Source organism: Leptonotus elevatus, chromosome 3 (genome assembly GCF_054856555.1).
Source record: "Leptonotus elevatus isolate MCC_2025b chromosome 3, RoL_Lele_1.0, whole genome shotgun sequence".
Lineage (NCBI taxonomy): Eukaryota > Metazoa > Chordata > Actinopteri > Syngnathiformes > Syngnathidae > Leptonotus > Leptonotus elevatus.
The window spans coordinates 5,964,740-5,980,334 of NC_141241.1; the positions used below are offsets into that span (position 1 = coordinate 5,964,740).

Below are 15,595 nucleotides of genomic sequence, written 5' to 3' on the forward strand. Positions count from 1 at the left end.
GCTGTGTGAGTATGAACTTTCAACCCCAGTGTGGAGGAGGAGGAGGAGGAGGAGGGGGTTCTTGCTGTCGACGTCTGTGGCGGGCAAGTCTCTTCACGTAGCGTGACAACGCTAGCAACTGGGCAAGGCGTCGTCCCATCCCAAGTAAAAAAACAAAACAGAAAGAAAAAAAAAAACTTTCGCTGAGTGAGAAGAACCAACACGTCTATTATCTAAATTCGTTTCTTTCATCTTGAATGTCAAGAGGTGATGCTGGGGGTGGCCGGAATGACGGGCAGGTGAGTGTTTAAGTGAGCATTTACATAGTTAACATTGCTAGCATAGCATTCACTGCTGCTAATTTAAGAGCTAGCGTTAGTCAATGGCCAGCTAAAGGTAAACGTCATTTTAACAAGACGTGCATGATCTCACAACGCTTGACTACTTGCAGTGTCTTAATTACAGACTGATTATGAAAATAAATGTACAGTTCAGGCTAAATATATTTTTTAATCTCTCGGGAAAGCGCTCGCAAGTTAGCATGCTAACTAGTTAGCTCGTCTTTGCAACTTTTCGTTTTGCATTGAATACAATTATATAGGGATGAGCAATAATAAAGAGTAAAACGAGACGACACAGGTGCTGGAAGAATCGTTTGAGTAGATTATATTGTTGAGTTGTGACGGCTAATTCCTGCTTTCTTATGTCATGCAGCATCGCCAATGCACTGGCCAGTGCAGCCTGTGAACGATGCAAGAGTGGCTTTGCTCCCACTGAGAAGATTGTCAACAGCAATGGAGAGTTGTACCATGAACAGTGCTTCGTGTGTGCTCAGTGTTTCCAGCAGTTTCCGGAGGGACTCTTCTATGAGGTAAGGTAATACTTCATTTCATGCCATGTAGGTCTTAATCATAGCAAGCACTTTTTGTGTTCACGTACTACTGGATCTCTTTTGTTTTGCAGTTTGAAGGCAGAAAATACTGTGAACACGACTTTCAGATGCTCTTTGCTCCCTGTTGTCGCCAATGTGGTGAGGATTACGCTGTGGCTGTACTACCTTAATAATGAATACTTCTTAAATCAAACAAGATGATTTGTCACCAAACCACATGAACTTCAAATTCCGCATTCATTGGACTCGTGCATCTTTCACTTGCGATCTCTTTCAGGTGAGTTCATCATTGGACGTGTTATTAAGGCCATGAACAACAGTTGGCACCCTGACTGCTTCTGTTGCGACATCTGCCAGGCTGTGTTGGCCGATGTGGGCTTTGTCAAAAATGCTGGCAGGTTTGTGTGCCGTCATAATAATACATTTTGAAGTTGTTTTATATGAACAGTCAAAATATACGCTTAGACTTCGGAAATAAAAACGAAACAATGGCGTGACTCCAGTCCAAATAAATGATTATTTTCCCCCCATCGTGTTCTACCTTGACAAGCACTAAATGTTCTTCTTATATCTCAGGCACCTGTGTCGCCCGTGCCATAATCGGGAGAAGGCTCGCGGCCTCGGCAAGTACATCTGCCAGAAGTGCCACGCCATCATTGAAGAGCATCCACTGATCTTTAAGAATGATCCGTACCACCCAGACCACTTCAACTGCAGCAACTGTGGGTCAGTTCTCACGCTTCACGCTACACCGACGTCTCCGCAGCATATATTCGTTGAGCTCGTCGATACTGTGCTCCACTGTCCACAGGAAGGAGCTGACCGCTGAAGCCAGGGAACTGAAAGGCGAACTTTTCTGTTTGCCCTGCCATGACAAGATGGGCGTGCCCATCTGTGGCGCATGCAGGAGACCCATCGAGGGGCGCGTTGTCAACGCCATGGGCAAGCAGTGGCATGTTGAGGTGTGCAAGTAAAGGCTGTTCATTATGAATTTATTTTTATTTTTTTTAGATTTTGCTAACTTGGTTGTTTACCCTTTGCAGTCACGCTACTGCTTTGAATTAGACACACTGAATGATCACCCTTATATGCATGAAATTCATTTCACGTAAATGTTAGAACGAAAGAATTCTATTTCAAATATTGAATATATTGTTTTGGACCTCGGAGACTTTAAAGAAGCACAAAATAGCACTTAAACGGACAATATATTTAGTATTGTTACTCATTCCTAACCTGTTAAGAAGAAAATTGTTGCAAATGGCCTCTCGGAATTCCTATAGCTGGTGCTTGTCTTTTAACACATTCACTGCCAAAGACGGCTATAGACGTCAAAGATCATCTTTTTATCAGGCTGGCAGTGAAAGAGTTCAAAGTTGCTCTTGACCTCATTCACTGGCACCCGGTTGTCCACAAACTTGCAGTAGTTTGAAGCGTGAACCTCTTCAGCAAAGATGTTTTTGTGCTCGCAGCATTTTGTTTGCGCCAAGTGTGAGAAGCCGTTCCTTGGCCATCGCCATTATGAGCGGAAGGGGCTGGCTTACTGCGAAACGCATTACAACCAGGTATGGCGAAAGGGCCTAACTAAAAAAAAAAAACGAGGACTACACGCAACATGTGTAACTTTTATCCTTTTATTTTCAAGCTGTTCGGTGATGTGTGTTATCACTGCAACCGCGTGATTGAGGGCGATGGTAAGTATTGATGCAAACATTTTCAAACAAGAAAAAGATCCGGAAAATGTCGGATTGTAGTTTTGTATTGTTGACTAAAATGCAATCAAAACATTCCGTTATTCCTTCTCCCCCCCCTCAGTGGTGTCTGCCCTCAACAAGGCCTGGTGCGTCAGCTGTTTCTCTTGCTCCACCTGCAACACAAAGCTCACCCTCAAGTAAGTGATTATTGCGCTTCGAACCAACTTGACGGCCCAACTTTGTCGCCTTCTCACTTCTCCCCCGATTTTCCTCTCTTTCACTCTCTACATGCTTCATTCGCGGTGCCTTTTACACCACAGAGATAAGTTTGTTGAGATTGACCTGAAACCCGTGTGCAAACATTGTTATGAGTGTATGCCCGAGGAGTTGAAACGCCGCCTGGCTCGCCGGGAGCGCAAGAAAAAACCTGCAGCTTCTCAGTAGATTCTTACTCTGGCTGTTGGTGCGTTGGTTTCTGCCTTTCTTTTCCTCTATGGCGTGAAATGAGCATGACTCGTTAAGGTATGCATGTACAGCTTTTTTGTCGTTGTTTTGATGTTCATATCAGTTTGCATCATTTTCCATTTTGGTTACCCTACCCGGTGGTAGGGGTGTGAATTGCCTAGCACCTGGCGATTCGATTCGTATCACGATTCATAGGTCACGATTCGATTCGATTCGATTAATCCCGATGCGAATCTATAAATTGATCATTGCGATTTTTTATTTTATTTTTATTTTTTTTACTCAAATTTGGAAAATACTAATCAGTAAACTTGTACATGTACACTGTAAGATTTGTATGAACATTTATTTATGTGAAAATTCAGGCTTATAACTGAGCATTTAACAAACCGGTTGCAGTCTGTTTCATGTTTAAACAGCACTGAAATCAAATATTAAGGCTTAATGTTCCATTAATAGAACATTCTTCCATGCTTAACTCGTGAACCCTAACCCTAAGTAAGACGTTTTGTTGAATATTCCCATCAAAAATTGATGTTTAAAAATCGATTCGGCCGCATATCGAATCGATTCGAGAATTGCGCGCGGTAATATCGCGATATATTGCCGAATCGATTTTTTCTAACACCCCTACTATAGAACATTTATTTTATTGATGAGAACGTTTTCTGATTTTGAAAGCTAATATCGCAGCGATGACAGCTTTGAAATGCAGCCCCAAGTTCTTTGATGATTTCAAATGATGCCTATTTTTACCCTTGCTCACAAAAAAAAAAAGATTTATTGTCGTTATCTCTGCAAGTGTCAAATCAAGCTGTCGTTCCGTTTTGAAGGCAAACAATTTGGGGACCCGCCAGCGTAATCGCGGTCTTCTGCGTGCGAGCAGAAACGGGGAACTGTAAATCGTGTATAACGATACAGCAATGACAATGTCGGGAAATAACGCGGGCCATAACCATGACTGCTATATATGCAGCGCTTTGACTGATGAAGCATTTTAGAACCTCTTCAAGTAGAATCCTGGCAGGGTAGAGCAAACCTCCCCTTCTTGTACGAGCAGCGTTGTCATGCAAATTGAGACCGGACAGCGTCAATAAATAAAGCATATTGGAGGGAAATATGTTATAAAATATTTTTCCACGTTCCAATGCTGGAGTGCTGCTTTGATATCATCTAATCCTAATCTGGACTCGTTTCGTTTTGTCTCGTCGAGCCAGAACTGCGTCAGGAAAACTTTTTAAAAGGATGTTAACGAGCAAAGCGTGACCTTTTTTAGTGAGGTTGAGCCATTCTGAGAAGTAAATTGAATGCAGGCGGACTTCGTAACATGCTGCCCGCTTCCTATTTTGCAGGAACAAGTTTGTGGAGTTTGACATGAAGCCTGTTTGTAAAAAGTGCTATGAGAAGTTTCCCCTGGAGCTGAAGAAAAGGCTGAAGAAGCTGGCTGAGGCTTTAGGACGCAAATAAGTTGCCCTAAAACAACAACTGATGGTTTATTTCCATTCTCATAGTTAACTCTTTCAAAAATATATATACATGTGTATAATATATATATATTCTCTCCCAAAGTGACCTTACCTGCCATTCATTTCTCAAGTTCATGTGTTGACTTTATACTTTTACTTGAACTGTATTATGTGCCCTCATTTTAAATATCTAGCTTTAAATGTGTATTACGGTTGCACTTTCCATTTGTATGTACCATGGATTCTCAACTGGACTGATAGAGGATGATTAAAGCCATTTTTGATCAATTGTACTTTCACATGCCAAAAAAAAAAGAAAGAAAGAGTACCGGTGTATGTTTTCAAAGTACCAGCAGTCTTGTGTCATTAACATGAAACTAAATGTCAAATAAACTTCAAAATAACTGCTACTTGGAGGAATGTTTATTTAATGCCAGCCAGTGGGAAATAATCCACCATGATGATAACCCCCCCCCCCCCTCCCCAACATGAGAGAACAATAAGCTACGCTAATGTATATCCCTCAAAACAAAAAATGTAGCCCAATTTATTGGTAGCCCTTAACTCATTCACTGCCATTGACGGCTATAGACGTCAAAAATTCATTTGAACTATTTATATTAGTCTATTATTACTTTTGTTAACAAGAGTATGAAAACCTAGAAGAAAATTATTGTACATTTATAACAGATATAACATTTGTGATTAATCGTGAGTTAACTATTGAAGTCATGCGATTAATTACAATTACAAATTTTATTTGCCTGACGCCCCTAATTTTTAATAATCTTTTCTTTAAAATAAAATATATATTTTTTAAATGTCTAGGTTTTCATACTCTTAACAAAAGTGGAAAAAAAAGTTAAACTAATAGAAATAGTTCAAATGATTTTTTGACGTTTATAGCCGTCAAAGGCAGTGAATTAGTTTATCACAAAAGTGTCAAATGGCCAAGTCTAGCAATCGACAAAGATAAGCAACATGCTGATTTGTTTTTAAAATCTGAGTCATGCATTTATTGAACGATTAATCGATTATTAAAATAATAGTTTAGTTGCAACCATTTCTTCCTACTTTTTTTTGTCAAATAAAATGGATTCAGATTCAATTTAGGATTTAATCTCAGACCACTTCAATGTTGGAATATTCATAATTCTGCTTGTGCTGTTGGTGAGCAAAATTGTCAAACAAAAACAAATCTCTGTCGGCATAATTTATTATGGGCCAGTTTTGCATTTGCCCACCCGCAATGTACCGTGTTATAGATTCTGCTTGTTTCGAAAATATATATACTGTACATTACATTTACATTTTACTGCACCACAAATACAATATGTATTTACTTTTCTCTTCATCAGTCAGTAAACATGTGGTATTCAGTCCATAAAATATCCACTGCTACCCATCATAGTTCATATCAAATGATAAACTACACACATTGCGGACATTTTGCCTTAATGATGTAACACAGACGAAACAAAACAAAACCTTTCAACGCATTTGCTCAGTTTACCACCGTAGAGATAAAGCATCGAAGAGGCTTTTGGCTCCAAGTTGAGCATTGAGTCTTTTGTCATAATGTGATAACTAAAAACGAGGTACGGAAACCAACTAGCTTATTTTCAATAATATTGCAGTTGTGTTATTACTAGCCCATATTAACTCATTCACTGCCATTGACGGCTATAGACGTCAAAAATTCATTTGAACTATTTATTTTTTTCCCTCTTTTGTTAACAAGAGTATGAAAACCTAGAAAAAAAATATTGGACATATAGAACAGAAATAAAATTTGTGATTAATCTTGAGTTTAAATAAGTAATCAAACAAAAAATGAAAATGTAAAAATATTAGGGGCGTCAGATGATTAAATTTTTTTATTGTAATTAATCGCATGACTTAGTTAACTCATGATTAATCACAGTTTTTATATCCGTTCTAAACGTACAATGCATTTTTTTCTAGGTTTTCATACTCTTGCTAACAAAAGTGGGAAAAAAATGTGAAACTAATAGAAATAGTTCAAATGCATTTTTGACGTCTATAGCCGTCAATGGTAGTGAATGAGTTAATATACACTGCCAGTATTGCTGCGCAATATGTGAGGGGTATCTGTACTGGATTCCTAGCTAGCATCCAAGTGGGGATTTGACGAGGAATGTAAGTGGTGTCAAGACAGGTGCCGATGAGGGTGATGCACATTTTTGTGTTGGGGTTGAAGATGCAGCGGAAAACCCAGGAAGCGAAGTCGGAAAGTTGTCCATTCTCCAAAGGTCATGCCCAGCAGTTTTTTAATATCATCTGGGTCACCAAATACCAGAGCCGAGCCAGTGATGTGATTGCTTTTTACAATTCCGGCATACTTTCTTGGGTATTCCATATTGTCCAGCTAGGGAAAAAGAATAAGCACAAAGGGGCATGAGAGACGGTGGCAAAAAGTGCGTTTCTACCAATATTCTCACTTCAAGACTCTGGCGACCTCTCACATTCCAAAAGCATGTAGGTAAGGTTAATTGACAACAAAGTTGCCCAAAGATTTCACATGGGAAAAAAACCACAAACGGGAGCCACAAAACCATTTTGGCAAAGTGAGGACAACACGGCTTTGATGTATTTGTTCTATACAACCTTGCCGATGCCAATGTTTGTGTAACACTTAAGTGAGTAAAACGTACTTTAATGAACAAAAATGAATAAATCATAATTTGATTAGTTACTGCCGCCGCACAATTTAATTTGGAATTGAATGTTTGTACATTTTTAATCATGTCCTTTGATGTTCCATAATCAATATTTGATTGAGTTGAATTTAATTTAAAAAAACAAAACAAGACAAAATTGAATCAAATTGCTGATTCGGGAAATTAGTATCGATACCCAGCCCTAATTAGGACGACAGGCACAATATAACGATAGCCGACGCAAGATTCAATGTTGCCTTTACTGAAATGCTAATCTCAGATTTACACTGCTGAAAAGGCGCCGCATTCGTTTAATAATCTCATCATTCATTCATTCTTTTCCCAAACTGCTAATCCTTACTCGGGGCGGGGCGGGGCACACCCGGAACTGGTTGTCGAGCAATCGCAGTAATGTGTTGTGGTCTCTAATATTTTGACCTTCTGTGTAGCTAATGTTAGAAACACTTCTCAGTCAAATGCAGACAGAATTTGCCTTCAGCAGATTATAAATTGAGTATCCAGTGAGGGGTTATAATTTGTATAACATGTTTTTTTTTTTTTTTACTGGGCAGCCTTTATGGACAAAATTGTGGTATATGACCCAAAAGACCAGAGTCCTGGACTTTATGATCAAAGCCCTTAGGGTTGCCACATCTTGCATATTTCTTACCTCTTTACAAATCTCCTCAGAATCCATATTGATCATAGCTGTGATTGGCAAAGGAGCAAACGTCCTCACCCAACCGGAATCCTTCAGCCTCGACGTTCCTCGGATGGCGGCCAACTCTTTCTTAATCGAGGGATTCAGGTTGACCGTGACCTCGGCGAGCGCCTTCAGATCCTCGATTGTGAAGCGGAAGTCCACCTTGAGGAATCTCTCAAACATCTCGGGGTCTCCGTCCTGGTCGAGCAGGTCTTCGATCTGGGAGCGCATCACGTACAGCTCGGCCCTCGACGCGGCGAAAACCTTCCACAATCTCTCGGAATGGTCGGCTTCAGCCTCTTTGTTCTGATCGATGACGTCTCTCTGCTGAGCGTCCTCCACGCACTGGAGGATCCAGCTGAGTCGGCAGGGCCACTCGTTGGCCAGGACCACCCAGGCGGCTATGAGGTCAGGCTGCGGGAGTTCCGTCTTTAAGGCCCTGGTGACGATCACGGTCACTCGAATGGAGTTGACGACTCTCCTCATGGACATGGAGTCGTCTAAGATGTACTCGTTTAACTTCCTTTCATTGCTGTCGAGTGTCCTCTTAACCCAATTTTCCACTTCCGCCTCCGTTATCTCCAGTTCGGCGGTTTTATCTATCAGCGGAATCGCCTCATTTGTCTCGAACGAGACCACTGAAGATACATTTGACAAAGAGTTCCTTTCAGTTTGATGTTTATCTTCGCTCGCGCTCCCCTCATGGAGTTTTTCCGAACGCTTGGCCAAGCTGTGAAATAAATTCAGCTTCGAATCGTCGCAAAGGGGCGGGACGGTGAAGGCCAGGGTGACGATGCGCCGCAACAGCGCGTAAGCGCGGTCTTCTTTACAAAAGCAGCCGTCTGCAAAGTTGACCTTCTGCACGATAATGTCCGGGTCGACGGCCAGAATTGAAATAAATGGACTTTCCTCGTCCGACAGCAGAATGTTGATAGCGTCTAAAACGGCAACGATTTTTGGGGGTGAGCAACGGTCTAAATTGGTGATCCTTAAGACCACCCGGATTCTCCTCCGCTCAAACACCTCCATGAACCCGACAAAGCGAGACAGGAGCCACATCTCTTTCCTGACTTGGTTCATGAAGCCCAGCCGACTGCTGACCCGCTCGTTGTCCATGCCTCTCTTGATGTTGAGCTCCTGGTTGAAAATGAGGTTCTTGACCATCTGGAAGGCAAACCTCAGCGCGTTGGCGGCCGGAACTCCCAACGAAGCGATGACCAGGCCTTCCAGCACGATAGGGTGGTTCGTTGTTCCGTTAACTTTCACGGACGGTTTGCCCACATGTTTCGGAAGTTCAAACGTCAAAAAGAATACGAGGATGATCATTGGGACCAACAGGCTGACAAGGATGAGAAACCACAGCGGGCAGCAACAAATCCTCTTGGACCTCCAGTGATGTGGACCCGTCACCACGATCTGATGAGAGGGATAAAACAAGTAGAGCAAATGATTAATGGGTGCTGTGCATAAATGGTGGTTAATGGTCAATGCTGCCCCACTGCTAATAGTTGTCATTACCAGTGATGGGAAAATGAAGCTTCATGAACCACTTGCAATACTTTTTTTTTTACTTCTCTAGTGCTTTTGGTTTAAAAATAAAGGCAGTGCAATGGAAAATGATCAAATTTGACTGCACCAGAGCGCCATCTAGAGGAGTAAAAAGTATCGCAAGTGGTTCATGAAGCTTCATTTTCTAATCACTTATGTGACGGGAAAATGCAATTTAGCATATTTTTTTTTTTTACTCCTCTAGTTGGTGCTCTTTAAAAAATAAAGGCAGTGCAATGGAAAATGATAAAGTTCCCATTGCATCTTTAAACCAAGAGCAACATCTAGAGGAGTAAAAAGTATCGCAAGTGATGAAGCTTCATTTTCTAATTACTAGTGTGATGGGAAAATGCAATATCGCAATTTTTTTTTTTACTTTTCTAGTTGGTGCGCTGTTTAAAAATAAAGGCAGTGCAATTGAAAATGATCAAATTCCCATTGCATCTTTAAACCAAGAGCACCACCTAGAGGAGTAAAAAGTATCGCAAGTGGTTCATGAAGCTTCATTTTCTAATCACTAGTGTGATGGAAAAATGCAATATCGCAATTTTTTTTACTTCTCTATAAAGGCAGTGCAATGGAAAATGATAAAATTTGACTGCACCTTTTAAACCAAGAGCACCATCTAGAGGAGTAAAAAGTATCACAAGTGGTTCATGAAGCTTCATTTTCTAATCACTAGTGTGATGGAAAAATGCAATATCGCAGTTTTTATTATAATTTTTTACTCTAGTTAGTGCTCTATTTAAAAATAAAGGCAGTGCAATTGAAAATGATCAAATTTGACTGCACCTTTAAACCAAGTGCGCCATCTAGAGGAGTAAAAAGTATTGCAAGTGGTTCATGAAGCTTCATTTTCTAATCACTATTGTGATAGGAAAATGCTATATTGCAATTATTATTTTTTACTTCTCTCGTTGGTGCTCTGTTTAAAAATAAAGACAGTGCAATTGAAAATGATCAAATTCCCATTGCATCTTTAAACCAAGAGCACCACCTAGAGGAGTAAAAAGTATCGCAAGTGGTTCATGAAGCATCATTTTTCCATCACGAGTGGTCACCAAATTACTTTACTCGAAAACAAAAAAATTAAACACCTTTGGAATCTTTCTCATTCACAAAGTTACAAACCTTCTTTTTGATTTCATCCTCGAAATGATATTGGGCCACTCGGTATAATGCCAGCTGCAATTTCCCGAAATGTATTTGCATCGCTTGAAAGAGTCGTATGGCAAGACCAGCCCACAGCAGGTCACTGCCTGCAAAGTGCCAGGCGCTGAAGTTCACATAGATGAAACGAACATTATAATGGTCCTGATTCTCTTTGGTCCAAATGGGCTTGTAGAATAGCAGCCGCCAAATTAGCGCTAACATGCCGGAAAGCGAAGGTTGAACTGGGCGAGGCCGCCATTTTCCTTTGTAGTTCTCTTCGATCCTCATAGCTTCCCGAGACATGTACACTGAAAGCGACAAAAATGAGTGGTGGTAACAAAATATTTGTAGCAGGATCACATGGTGAGGATATTGACACTAACGCAAATGCCATTTGGCCTGAGAAGCAATCTACAAACGGATTCCAATAAAGTTGTCAAATACAGAAATACGAGGATTTACAAACATCTTTCATCATTAATGGTGCCTCAAATCTAATTCAAAATGAGAGAATATTTGCAAAATAAATAACAAACAAACATTCATCAGTTTGAACATGAAATAGTTAGACTCAAATGAAATATTGGTTAAGGGCAATATAGTTAATAGGTTGAAAGGTCTGTTTTTATTTAGGTTTGACACAATGTCCCCACTGCATTGGAATTGGAGTTTGACGGTAATCGGTTTGGATGATTCAACTGCAGGCTTGCGGTTGCCATGGCGACGCAAACGGCATCGTTTCTACAGAGTGAGATGAGGAAAAGCTGGCAAATGTGGATACTTTATTAAAAGATCACGAGGCCGACGAATATCTATCTATGAATATCAGCTGCATGTATCCCCATCCATACATTCATCAATCAATCTATTTGTTGAACCTGGTGGGTTCCGAACGACGGAGATGTAAGGAAAAATCTATGATTTGTTGCTCATTTTCAGTCGGTTCTGCCGTTATAATTGCCGTTCCTGCAGAGATGATGAAAAATGAGCCTTTTTCATCCGTTACCCCGCTAACAGGCGGAGAGAAAAAAGGAACCACAAGAAAAACTTGCCACTGAAGAAACTTGCCTGAATATTGTGTGAAGCAACAGCGTCGCGTTAACAACAATTTTAACTTTACACTTGCCTACAAATTTGAACAAACGATGTCATAAATCATAGCTGTTATTAAAGTTCAATTGAAGGTTTTTTTTTTATCTGAGCTGGTCTGCAAAAAGACATGGAAGCCTTTTCTGAACTGAACTAAGGACAAACATTGCGTTTAATGATTATCTGCCACAATAAAGCTTGTGTTTGTGTGCGCCTGTGCATAAACGGGCTCCTCCAGAAACAGCGGGAACTTCCTGGTGCAGGTTGTAAATGATAAGATAAAACATGCTGTCATAAAAGTTTGCTGTTGTATCAATGGGCCCGATTTGCAGATGGGCTAAACGGATGAAAAATAATAATCACTCAAGTCAATTAAGCGCACCAAATAACACATACAGTTCTTACTTGGACGATTGCATACCTTCCATTTTCTCAAGGATCCTCCCAATTCGACTGTGGCACGAGGAATAGAGTCCGACAGTTGCAGGTGATGAAACTTGGGTCAAGGTCTTGGAAAGGGCATATGCAAAAATATCGTCTACAGACAGATTTAGAGTATATTGGCAACTTTGTTTTTTGTATGTGCGTGTTTACTTTTTAAAGCACTTGCTTAAATAATGAATACTTTCAGATAACATTTATTTACCCAAGGTAAGTTTGGATTCATAACACATTTGAAAAGCTTTATGAGCAGTTATTTGAACAAACAAAACCGTTAATGAATACTGTATCTTACCTTTGGTGGGCGTAAACATGTTGACCATTTTATGGGGTGTTCATTCGATCTATGTAATAAACCACAAAAAAAATCAAGGTGCGTTTGAGCCGAGGGTGCATCCCTTTGTTTGCAAACTTGAACATATTGCATATGCCGGCTCATGATGAGAAAGCAAGAAAAAACATTTGTCAATCCAGACAGCCTGCCTTACTTTTTCATCATCATCATATTGTGGAGACATTCACTTTGGTAAAATCATTTTTTTTGAGTGAAGGGTGCAATTTGCATGTGCTGAAGAGAAAAAAAAAAAGTTTTGTTATTTAATTTTCGAATATCACAAAAATGATTTCTCTCTCAACGACCAGGAGGAGTGACATGGCCCATGGTTAGCGAAAATCCATGAATAATTGACGGCAATTTAAATGCATGGGAAAATAATAATAATAATAAATAAAGCCTTTAGAATCTTCGAAAAACACTATTAACTCATTCACTGCCATTGACGTCAAAAATTATTTTGAACTATTTCTATTAGTTTAAATTTTTTCCCCACTTTTGTTAACAAGATTATGAAAACCTAGGAAAAAAAGTACATTTAGAGCAGATATAAAATGTGTGATTAATTATGAGTTAACTATTGAAGTCATGCGATTAATTACAATAAAAATTTTTAATCGACTGACGCGACTTAAAGATTATTAAAAATTCGGAGTGTCAGGCGATTACATTTTTCAGTCGTAATTAATCGCATGACTTCTCTAGTTAACTCACAATTAATCACACATTTTATATCTGTTCTAAAAGTACAATAAAAAAAATCTAGGTTTTCATGCTCTTGTTAACAAAAGTAGAAAAAATGTTAAGCTAATAGAAATACTTCAAATGAATTTTTGACGACTTTGCCCGTCAATGGCAGTGAATGAGTTAAACAATAAATATAACATGAAACATCTTAGTTACCAGAGCCGATCAACGACGTCATTGATCGATCAGGCAAATTAAGATATTACAGTCGATTTTGCACAAAAATACAAAATATCGGCAAATCCCGATCCAGCTGCTGATCAGATCGATGCAAAGTCTACCCAACAGTCTGTTTAAAGACACATTCAACAAACTATAAAAACACTTAAACGATAATGATTAACTTCCTTACTACGGAAAAATGTTCGGTCTTGGATGCCACTTCAATGCATGCTTGGATGTGAAAAAGCTACACAACATCTTCGCATGCCAGAAAGCCCAAATGCAGCCATTAAAAATAATTTATTACTATATCTCCACAAACGACTTTTACAATGTTGGTGCCTCCCTGGGTCAATAAGTTATTTTGCCGGCAGAAACCATTCGCTCTTTGCCCTTGCCTCGCACCCAAACATGCGGTTTGACGGAATGATGTTTCTTTAAGTAGTTTCAGAAAGTTATGTTATTTCTGTTCAAATATATCCAAGCTCAAATAGTCTTACCTTGAAGACTTCCTTATTTTCACTCATGTCCACAAATCATGCATGGAATGCCGGTACGCAACCGTGATCCTTCCACTCGCTGGACTTGGAGCTAGAAAACAACACTGATATGACAGCTGTGTATGTGTGTGGAAGAAAGGAGAGAAGAAAAAAAAAAAACTCCACCTGATCAGGAAGTTGTAGGTGTCTGTTTGTTGTTGCCGACACGTTGTCGGAAGTGAGGTCAATTGGAATTCGAGCCGGAGCTTCTCTTCCACTGCAGTCCCGTCTCGTGTCCATTTCAAGACTGATTGAAGAAGGTAGAATCATCTTAATTCCTTTCTAAGTCTTGGGAAAAACAGAAGAAATTAGCGATTTTCTGTAGGGGCCCAAGGCCTGGTTGATTCATGATGTGAATCTTTTCACTGAGCACCCCCAAGGTTTAAAAAAAACAAAAAAAAAAACGACTCGATTTTTCGGTGCGGCCTGAACTGACATGCAGAGCAGATCGTATGCCAACACGTTTGTAATAAGCCTTTTTAGCCTACAGCCTGATTTGTCATGACATAACTGGTTATTCAAGCTTTTAAAAACAAGCTGGATATATAATTTCCCTTGGCACTTCTACTGTTTTTTTTTCATTAGCTTTCTTATACCATCTGCTGTCACATAATACTTTCCGACTAAACTCCTGCACATGCACTTTGCTAATGGTAAATGTTTTACAGCATTGAAAGATATTAGCACCGAATCCACAAGGCTTTAAAAAAAAAAAAAGGGTTTAATCACATCGCTTGTTGTACTCCTCCGCTAGCTAGACCTTTGGTGTCATGTATGAACATGCTCATTTTGTCCACTTTTTGTGTAGCTGCAAAAAAAAGAAAAAAGAAGAGATTAATTAGTGTAATGTCTGATTAATATTTAAAGTACCTGACTGCAGGGTGACTAATCGTGCCCCAACTACCAGTACTGATTGCTGAAGTACTTTAATTAACTTGATTATCATACAGAGGGAAATTATGTGTGTACGTGTGTGTGTGTGTGTAGCCTACTTGTCACTACTGATAAGCACACACACAGCACCTCCCCTTATGACTCAAGAGATCAACGTAAATACAGTCACGGAATATACACGCTGGCCACAACGTTAGGCACATGTACACACGAGCTCAGGAAATTTGCTTTCACAAATATCAGAATGGACGGTAACGGATTTCCCTTTCTTTTCTTTGATCCTTCCTCGGGTCTCCTGACAACCTCAACGACTCGAGCTGGATTCTGAAGTATTCGGTTTAGGTGAAAGATATGGGATTTTTAATAGGTTTTAGTTGAATTCTCGAGTACACATGCACACACTCGCGCACATACAAAAAAAAAAGAAAAAGAGAAAAAAAAGAGAGAGAACGCAATGATGATGACATGTCGAATCGGTAAGATTACTGAATGAACAATACTGAGCTCTCTCTAAGAGATAAAAAAATAAGTAAATTAAAAACAAAAAAAAAATAGACGGGAACCAAATTTTTATTTATTTTTTTATTTTTATTTATTTTTATTTTTAAAGTAACCAAATTTTTAGGAACACCCGTATGATGACAAACCCCACACATAATAATTATATATATAAAAAATATAAATAAATAAATAAATATATATATATATATTAAAACAAAAATAACTATGCAATATTTATTGCATTATTTTCGAGATATCCAACATAAATCATGAGTGAAATTTGAGGAAACCAGACTTTCTAAACCCTG

At 39.4% G+C, this 15,595-nt stretch overlaps 2 protein-coding genes across 4 annotated transcripts; one reads left to right on the forward strand and one right to left on the reverse strand.

The window, feature by feature from the left end:
- Positions 1-53: 53 nt before the first annotated feature.
- LOC147176764 (LIM and senescent cell antigen-like-containing domain protein 1) lies at positions 54-4,906 on the forward strand. 2 transcript variants are annotated; one of them, XM_086072171.1, is made up of 11 exons: positions 54-278; positions 694-850; positions 943-1,009; positions 1,149-1,269; positions 1,448-1,597; positions 1,683-1,833; positions 2,344-2,436; positions 2,517-2,565; positions 2,687-2,762; positions 2,886-3,028; positions 4,383-4,510. In XM_086072171.1, the coding sequence occupies exons 1-10, from the start codon at positions 250-252 to the stop codon at positions 3,007-3,009; spliced, it is 1,017 nt and encodes a 338-aa protein (XP_085928297.1). In that variant the 5' UTR covers positions 54-249; the 3' UTR covers positions 3,010-3,028; positions 4,383-4,510. The 2 variants fall into 2 exon arrangements, with proteins under 2 accessions (XP_085928297.1, XP_085928298.1); XM_086072172.1 differs by lacking the exon at positions 2,886-3,028 and having other exon boundaries at positions 4,383-4,906.
- A 545-nt stretch (positions 4,907-5,451) lies between these two features.
- On the reverse strand, positions 5,452-14,234 carry nkpd1 (NTPase, KAP family P-loop domain containing 1). Of its 2 annotated transcripts, XM_086071676.1 has the most exons (7): positions 14,019-14,234; positions 13,854-13,944; positions 12,406-12,454; positions 12,091-12,178; positions 10,560-10,888; positions 7,848-9,296; positions 5,452-6,885 (listed from the first exon to the last, which is right to left on the reverse strand). In XM_086071676.1, the coding sequence occupies exons 4-7, from the start codon at positions 12,095-12,097 to the stop codon at positions 6,667-6,669; spliced, it is 2,004 nt and encodes a 667-aa protein (XP_085927802.1). In that variant the 5' UTR covers positions 12,098-12,178; positions 12,406-12,454; positions 13,854-13,944; positions 14,019-14,234; the 3' UTR covers positions 5,452-6,666. The 2 variants fall into 2 exon arrangements, with proteins under 2 accessions (XP_085927802.1, XP_085927801.1); XM_086071675.1 differs by lacking the exon at positions 14,019-14,234 and having other exon boundaries at positions 12,091-12,207; positions 13,854-14,001.
- Between the last annotated feature and the right edge of the window lie 1,361 nt (positions 14,235-15,595).